Source organism: Spinacia oleracea, chromosome 2 (assembly GCF_020520425.1).
Source record: "Spinacia oleracea cultivar Varoflay chromosome 2, BTI_SOV_V1, whole genome shotgun sequence".
Classification (NCBI taxonomy): Eukaryota; Viridiplantae; Streptophyta; class Magnoliopsida; order Caryophyllales; family Amaranthaceae; genus Spinacia; species Spinacia oleracea.
Genome location: NC_079488.1, coordinates 84,128,796 through 84,138,384, shown reverse-complemented (window position 1 = coordinate 84,138,384; position 9,589 = coordinate 84,128,796). Strand labels below are relative to the sequence as shown.

The following is a 9,589-nucleotide window of genomic DNA, read 5'->3' as shown; positions in this document are numbered from 1 at the left end:
TTCATCAATGTTTATATTTTTTATTTATTTTTCGAATGATAATTTTCTATCGAAATGTACCGTATAGTGATTAAACTTGTGCGGACGTACTAAATTTTTCTGATATATTAATTAATATTACTAAATTAATCTAAATTATTATTTCTCTAAAGAGAAGTATGAAGAAAGATATTTTTTTTCATGTTCATTTATTTTTACATCATGTTCAATTTTAACTATTTCACGATGTCGATAAAAGCTCATATGCACCCAGCTCTGCATGCATAGGTATGCAGCCAAAAATCTGGGATGTGCATGGTCAAAGTGATCATCATTGGACTATTGGAGCATTATAATTTGAAATGGAGTTGCGTATGAGCAGTTCGAAATGAAAATTGACTAACCAAATTAGATCTAATATATATATATATATAAAGGGGAGTTTTTTGGAGAGCATTCGGAGTGCCACGTAGGAATGTCCAGTCACAAAATCATTATTAATATATTTTAATTAATTAAAAAAAAGATAAATTAAAACAAAATCATTATTAATATATTTTAATTAATTAAAAAAAAGGATAAATTAAAATTTCCATTGGATCAAAGTTTCCGTTGGAATGTTAGGTATCAAAATCTTACTTTATGTTAAGAATCCTAACACCATAAGAGTGCTAACACCTAAAAATTTCGTTAGAATGTTATTTACATTTACATTAGAATTTTATTTACATTATAATTCTACTTGGATTAAAATATAATCATTATTAATATATTTTAATTAATTAAAAAAAAAAAGATAGATACATAATATGATAAAGATAGATTCCAACAAAAAATTATCTTACTTTTCTTTTACCTTTTTGTATATATATACATATAAGCTCATGGCTACCAAAAATCCTACTTCGACAATCCACAAAAACTCACGGTTGATGGTATAATTTTAGTTAATTAGGTCCGTGTAGCCGTAATTAATATACGAGCACACAATTATATACTGAGTATTTTCGTTATTATATAATGGTATACGAAGTAGTTTGCATGGTTCAAAGGAACCTTCATGTGTTTGAAGCTTTCATCTTAATAGCCTTCACAATTTTAGTTGAAGTTGCGTTATAAATGCCGTGACTTGAATTAGAGTTTATATGAAGTATAATCCTAAAACTGTGCTGATGATTAATAAAAGTAAATTGGTTCTCTCCTTAATTGCTTGCATTTCCTTTTCCTTTAAAATACTATAGAATTCCCTTAGCTTCAATTAAGGAGGAAGACTTTGGCCAAACTCCTCAATTGTTTCATTTTTTCAATTCTCCTCCTACCTTCTCAGATCCCTCTTATTCTTTAGATGTTTAGATATCTAGATATTTCCTTTTTTAAGCAAGTCCATTATGTTGGAGATAAACAATTTGTATTTGTTTAAGCACTGTAAAGAGAGAACAAAAACAGATTCAAGATCATGTGCTGCATATATAAACTAATGCTGCAACAATAGGTTTTCCGTATATAAGATGTACACTACAAAAGCAAGGTGAACTCTACCCTAATATCACACATAAAACCGTTAATCACAACCGTGAGAGGTGATGGATGAAAAGAGGTAAACAAGTAAACCAATACGTAAACACAATTTAATTTTAGCCTAAACGGTAACAACTTTAATTGATATAGTTTAGGCTACACTTTAAGCTATTAACAACGTTGTATTTAATAGTTGGCTCCAACATATTATACTAAACCAAAATAATGGTCAGCCTGAACATAAACGAATCTAAATTTGGGGTCTTATACTGAAACAATAGACGAACTATTAAAAATAATGCATGGTGTGATAGCTTCTAATTAATTTTTAATAAGTATTCACTTCTCTAATGTATGGTGTGATTATGATCCAACTTTTTTTCCCAGTTTGGATTGCGTTTTTCAGTTGGAATTTGAGTCAGATAATGCTAATACTTTTTTAAGGAGTCTATAATTAACATAGCATCATTAGTATCTTTAAAATATTCCATATGAAAAATGTTCTAACGAAAATTTATCATATTCTATCTCTTCCATGCTTTATATTCTATATATGTTACCCATAATGATAAGATAAATATTATAAAAGATGATAACTAAAATAGCATTCTAATTATCTTTAAAATACCCCATACGAATAAAATATCCTAACGAAAATTTATCATATTCTATCTCTTCCATGTTTTGTACTACGTGTAAATTATCCATAGTGATAAGATAAATATTTGAAAAGATGATAACAAACAAAATGATAGTAGATTTTCAACGTAAATTTATCCTACGTACTTCTACTTTTTAACATAATAGAGTTTTACTTACATTAAGCCTTTGATATTCGTAACATAGAGTGTAACCCGTGATTTAAACCCCTACAAGACTACAACTCTTCAAGTGCTAGATGCGAATAATTAATTCAAATGACAATTACTAATACATTATTATAGTCGTATACAGTATTTAAGCACGACATTACCAAGAAAACAACAACTAATGTTTCAAAGCTGGTAACAAGTAGGTAATGACAATTACTTTACTAATACATTATTATAAAAGTGCGATAACATACACATGATATACGATTAACTTCTATTTTTAGATAATTATCAAGCATGTAATAGAGTTTTATTTATATTAAACGTTTGATATTTGGATCAATTCATATCATAAATTTTAATTATGATAATTATTATTAAGTATTTAATAGAGTTCTAATAGCATCACATGAATAACTAACTCGAGTTTTCCCATTATTGAACTAACCATTTTATAAACTCGGTTTTTCTATGAGACTCTTATGCATAAACATTTTCAATGTTAAGAAAATATTTATATTCTAACTTGAATAGGGATCTATTTTAACTTTCTATGTAATTTATAAAAACACCTATTTATATATGATAACACATGTTGTAATGATTTGGCGGGTTTATTTAGAAAAATGATCTAGGAAATTCTTTAAATTGTTTTTTAACAAATAATCAGACATTACAGTTTCTATTTTTCATGTTTGCCAATACGTATTTTGTATCACTTTAATCTCTAATAATACATTAGACAAAATAATAACATTGATATTCTTAATGTACCCATAAAAATGGATCAAACAAGACCCTACATGAATATGTTTTTTCTTAAGTATTGGAAAGAGTTTAGTAGATTCTCTTCAATTATGAATACCGTTAACATTCGAAAGTGTAACATTAGAGGCAAAGGGAGTAGTTGTTTTAGTTTGTTATTTATCCATAGTAATAACTAATAAGAGTTAAAAAAATAAAAGTACAAATTGGATCTCACAATTAAAATAAAATAAAATAAATGATTAACGCAATTCTTGATCACAATAGTAAGTGAGTATAGTTCTAAGAACGATTAACAAATCATATTTAAAAAAAACCGTGCATCGCACGGGCTTAAATCTAGTAAATAAATAAATAAAAGAAAAAAGAGGAACAACCAGAGAATAAAGAGTTGAAACATAAGAGAGATGAGGATTTGCAGCTAATTCTCCCTAGTACAATCCCATAGGAACGTCTCCGTCTTAATACAAAGCCTCGTACAGTTATACAGCACAAAACTGCAGTAACAGGATATGATGAAACATTTGTACCATACCTACTTCTAACATAATATACTCATATAAATGCCAATCTAGGTCCGAAAATACATATGGCATGTAAAAACAAGTCCATCTTGCACACTACATCTGTATACACAAAAGAATAAAAAACATGAATCAAACTCCAATTATCTTCTTCTTCCTCCCCCTCCTATCTAGAATGTAGAAGAAGAAGAAAGGGTTTTTACTTTTTAGTGACCAGCCATGAATTGCTTGGTATAGACACGATGCCTTCGCTCCCTTGCATATATAACCCAGAAAATCAGAGAAAACATAACAGAACCAGACACCAACACCAGACCGATATAGATCCATTGTGTATATTTCCTCAATCCAGGGCAGTGGTTGACACTGAAGTCACTGAAAGTGCTGCGGACAAATGTGCAGTCTTGGAGATCTACCAAAAATGGTGTGTAATGATACAAAGCATAGCCCACTGTATCTGCTGAATTCATCTGGCTGTATATCGTGGGTGTTAGTCGTCCTCTTGTGGTACATATCTCGTTGCTGTTTACTTTTCTAGACTCGCACACATAATTCTTCCACACCTATATACACAAAAATAATGGATTCTAAACATACTTCTTCCAGAATATGTAGGAGGAAAAAAGATATCTCATAAAGTCAAGTATTATTACCACAAGATATCTCGTAAAGTCATGTATTATTACCACAAGATATCTCATGAAGTCATGTATTATTACCTGGGTTGCGTTGGTGAAGTCCACTTCAGCAGACATGCATGTGCGATCAGTCAGATTAGAGTTGAATGGGTTGCAAAGATTAGGCACAGAAGGACCTGATTGGTTGAAGTATAATGGCGGAGGAGTACTTGGTGGGACGTTAGCGTTAGCAATATTGCCAATGACCAAGTTGACCAAGCCGACTAGTTGACTAGTAACTTCTTTGGATCGTATCAAAGTTTCTTGAGCAGTTGCATTGTCAACACAAGGCAAGATGTCATCCAAGGCTGTGTGGGCTGTAGGGTTTTGGACCCATTGATCCATGGAAATACAAGTATCTGCAACCACACTGGTAATCCACACGATACTCAGATACCATGCATGTACAGAGATTAAACTAATATACATGATATGTCATGTCATGTCATGTCTAAATATTGTATCAAGAATGTACAGCTGAAAACAAGGAGATTCCATGGTATAATGTGATGACCCATATTCTACTGCCAGTGATCAGCAACATGTAAGAAAATTGCTCACCAAGAATCCAGATATGGTGAGTGTAACATCTTAGACAACTTGCATTTTATACTCCGCTTTTATACATTATGTCAATAACCAATTATGTATTCAAAAACACTTTTAACATTATAATGTCCTGACCATGTTCACTAGAAAAGCAAAAATACAAATAAATACACGCTACCAATTATGAAATTAGAATAGCACACCAGTTGACTAATGAGACTTGCTCAAATCTATGAAAAAGTCATGCTTATTTAAGCAATAACTAGTCTGTCAAGACGCCAAATAAACCTAATCATTAACCACATATGCATATAACTTGGAACTTTGTTCCCCAACCTCATAATTCCATAGATTCATACAACTTTTCCAAAAGAGGTGATTTACGCTTTGAAAAACAACTTTCTGGACCCCTTCATTTCCTATTCAAAGGTAATTAACCACTATAACCAGCCATCAACCAATTGCCTAGTCCAAAAACATCTGCTACTCCATATTTTCACAAGAACAAGGGGGATTGAATACCTTCCTTTCCCTATTCTTATTCACAGGAACATTCTTAAATATCTGATAATTGGGCTAGTGTTACTATGTAACTAGATAAAATAAAAATTCTACGTAATTCATTGCCTGTTTTTCTTAGCTCAAATTAGGATTTACGCATACTTAAAAAAAGTGCTTAGCGAACCCCTATTCCTTAGCAAACAACTATAGACTAAACAAATGAAAATGATTGATGGTGGACATTAATAATCATTATTGGAGTCTGTTGAAACTGTCCATGAAGACTCAGTCTTAAAGGAAGTTTTCAGAATAACAGCTACAGAAGCCAAATTTATTCCCACAGAGATTGCATCACCAGCTGGAAAACAAAACACAATCAACACATCTTAACATCTATCTAGGTGGTGCTTTCGGCTTAACAAATGAAATGCAGTAAGTGTCAAAGTGATAATCACTCACACAAACACGCCAGTCACCAAGGAAGAGTCCCAAATTCTTAATTTTGTGCAATTAATCCCAATAAAACATGAGAAACAATACAGTCGGACTTACTTGTGGAGGACAAGAAAAACCCCACATAAGATAAACGTTAATGTCACCAGAAGCCAACCAACAATGACCAGTCTGCAATCATAGACAAGGCACATAGAAGTTAGTGAAAAAGAAACCAGTCAAACAACAGATATCAATACCAAGATGAAGGAAAAATAAACATGGATTAGCAACAACAGAAGCTTACGTATACACAAGACATTGCACTCCGAAAACTGACAGCACTGCAACCACAAAACAAGTTCATCATTAAATGATTTATAGCCAAGAAAATCAGGAGAAGCAAAGTCTATAAGAGAAGGCATTCTAAACTCACAGAATCCGACAAATGCCAGTAAAAGCATAACTGCTGCAAGGATAATCAGGGCAAGCCTCCTACAATTAGTTGCAATGACCACAATCAGTAATTACAAAGCTAAAAACAAAACCAGTATTGGTGACAATATGCAAGAACCAAGGACTGCATACTTACACTAAATCTAAGACCCGACGAATTCTCCTAGAGTTTTCCTCGGTTCTCTGATCAAGAGTATTTGCAGCAGAACTCATCTTCGTTTGTATATTGCTGATCTTATTCTGGAGATCTTCTGGTAGCTTCGTCTGTCCCACACCAATGTTTTTTGCCTCATCGAGATAACGTGAGACATTGTTAAGGTTTTCAACAGTAAAATTTGCTTGATATACCACATAACGCAACGTTGATGTCGTACTATTATGGAATTTTTGCTGGCCAGTATAGAGAAATATGCAACCGATACTGCAGTTACAGAACAAACAATTTGTGACATATATTAAACGCTGGAGATGGCAATGATTCTAGATTTCTAGACAACATTGGAAAGTAGCAACATAAGTGTAACAGGTGAAGAAATTAAGAGGAGTTTCAATACGTAAATTTGGAAACTTGTTTTACAGAGGAAGAAAGAGAAGGATAAATTTAACAATTTTTTGATAATTTTACTTGGCAAGAAGAGTAGAAATGAACTTCATAGTTTTGAACATTTCACTGCACCTGAAGGTGTTCAATTGTTAAAAAATGGCGGCGGAATAAAATCCCCAATCCCCAGATACTCAAAAAGATTTGGTGGAGCTGCATGCTTCTAAACTTCTAATCTCAAGAGACATGGATAATCATTGGTTCAGATTCTATTTACAAGCTACATTTTGGAGAAATTTACTCTCATCCAGAGGAAAATCTTTAGAAATAAGAGCAACAAAACAATCTGTTCCTTTATGAGTTTGATATAAAATTTTAAACATATTCTCCATGATTAGCAGTCCTAGCAAGCCTAACCCGGTAAGTTACAACTTTTGGGACAATAAAGTAATCAACTATGTTATATTGGATTCCCAAGTTTGTACATTCCAACTATGTTATATCAATCAAATCAAGTAATCAACATTTCATGACAGATCTTGGATTCCCAAGTTTGTACATTCCAACTATGTTATATTGTTTCCCCATTAGAGTTGACACATCGAAACAAGATGATGAAGAATAGGAATACTTACATAGCAGCAATGGTGAAAAGTACCAAGAGAATGAGTGAAAGAGCATAGCAGACTCGAGAATAGCCATATGGTGCTTTTCGACAACAGCAGAAATAAAAGCAGGTGCATAACAAAGTCAACCCAAAAATCACCCACCACACTGCGGCAACAATGAAGAATGGGGCTGCTGTGAAAGACACAGACTGCATTAAGTAACACAAAAAATGTCAGGAGCGGAACAACATATAGAAGCCATCAGAATAGCACTCAACAAGTAGATTCCTAACAGAACTGAGACTAACCCTGCATTAAAAGTATGTGCAGAATAGCAATTGCTGTGAAAGGCCAGCATCACATGATAAGTACTAAATACATTGTGCCTAGAAATCAGAAGCTCGGCTATGCAAGATTAACAGTTACTGTACTACGTAACACTAGCAGATTGATACAACTTATTGCAAAACGAATACAAGAATCAGCAAACCACATTACATAAATCATATCCCAATTCAGAAAAACATGACCCAACATAGAAATGAAGCTGAGTCCATATATCTAAAAACTCGGATGAATCCGAGAACCACTACACTAAAATACTTGTTTAAAATGGCAAAATGCCAAAGTCAAGAAAGACCCAGCAAGCATCACAGTATGAATTCAAGCTCCAATCATCTCACTCCACCAACAAGCCATTATTCAAATTCAGAGATAACATTTTAAAATCCACAATAGAACAGGACAACGTGCAGGACACTAACATTTCAATTTCACATTCAAAAGTTAAAATTCAAAGTTAAGCTATGCCCAATTGCCCTTAATATCATGCAAATTATCAAAATCAACCCAGAAAAATCTCATAAAAATAGTAAACGTAACAAATACTCAACAAACAACCTAGAAAAATTCAAGATTACAGACAATTATACTCCACCACTAAATTTCAGATAAAGAAACCATACAGTATACTACATGAAAAGGTCCAAAAGATGACCTAAGTTAGAAATCAATGCCCAGAAAATATCCAAAAAAATAGAAAAAATCCCAACTTTAAAATCCAAAAAGTTGAAAGAATAAAAAATCCGAACTGCAAATACCCAGAAAATTTTCAGTCAAGAGAAGGGAAGAAAGTCACAAAATACTAACAGCCCAGTAATGTTTATCGGTGATATTCCAACCACCAGTGTAGCGCCGGAAATGATTAAGTGGGTCCCTTCTGTAAGTGTTCTTGGCAGCCAATACCGTTAATGAATTGCCTTCTGTAGTAGTTTCAGCAATGGACCTCCTACTATTACTAATCACCCCTGCATAAATTAAATAAAATAAAAATCCCCAAAATAATCAAAATCAAAATTGCATAAAAACTGAAATTTAAGTGAAAAATTAACTTTTCAAGAGTGTACAAACCTGGGAAGGAAGAAGAAGAGCCCAAATCTTGAAATGCATTGGAAAAAGTGAAGAAGAAGAAGAGTGTGAAGAATAATATGAGAATTGTTTTGGTTACATATGACATCATTAATGATTCAACGAAGAATTTTGTTGGGATTTTCAGGAGAGAGAAAGAGAGAAACAGGGAGTGTGATGTGAGTTGAAATTGAGGAGGAAGAAGAAGAAGAAGAACTGGGCAAATGACAATGTCGTGGAGTTGTGGGTAGTTAATTGGTGTTTTATGCTTTCTTTTTTTTTTTTTTTTTTTTTGATAGCTTTCACATTATTATTTTTATTATATTATTTTTATTATTTTGTTGTTGTTGAATGATTTTAATTTAAGACGCGCTTCCGTGTTGTTTTTAGGGACACATTATTTTGTTTTCATTTTAGATATTCATGACTCTGTTAAGTGGTAACACGAATACACGATGTATAGAGTCTAACACATGCCCGGTATTGAAAGGTTGGAAGGAAAAGTGTGGTCCTCCTTTGAGCGTGAGTTCAATTGGATGAATTTCTCTTGTTTTTGGATTGAGTAGAAAAGGGATATATGAAATTCGTTTTGAACCACTATTCACATCATTCCTCGTAAAATCACCAATACTTCCATTTCCACTAACAGAACTAGGTTGCATACTCCCATACCGCAAACAGTCAAATTTGAACCTTGTCGCTCTTCTTTCTTTCCTCGCGGGCATGCAAGATATGATCACCTATTCCATCGAACTTGTCAGGTTACACGCTTATGCGAAACTTAAGGTAGTTGACTTGCTAAAGCTCGAGTCAACTACCT

General features: G+C 32.9%; 1 protein-coding gene across 1 annotated transcript; it reads right to left on the bottom strand.

The window, feature by feature from the left end:
- Window positions 1–3,458: 3,458 nt before the first annotated feature.
- LOC110792325 (uncharacterized) lies at window positions 3,459–9,067 on the bottom strand. Its single transcript, XM_021997136.2, has 9 exons — window positions 8,773–9,067; window positions 8,512–8,669; window positions 7,390–7,571; window positions 6,350–6,634; window positions 6,194–6,252; window positions 6,065–6,101; window positions 5,878–5,949; window positions 4,318–4,645; window positions 3,459–4,161 (listed from the first exon to the last, which is right to left on the bottom strand). The coding sequence occupies exons 1-9, from the start codon at window positions 8,879–8,881 to the stop codon at window positions 3,805–3,807; spliced, it is 1,587 nt and encodes a 528-aa protein (XP_021852828.1). The 5' UTR covers window positions 8,882–9,067; the 3' UTR covers window positions 3,459–3,804.
- Between the last annotated feature and the right edge of the window lie 522 nt (window positions 9,068–9,589).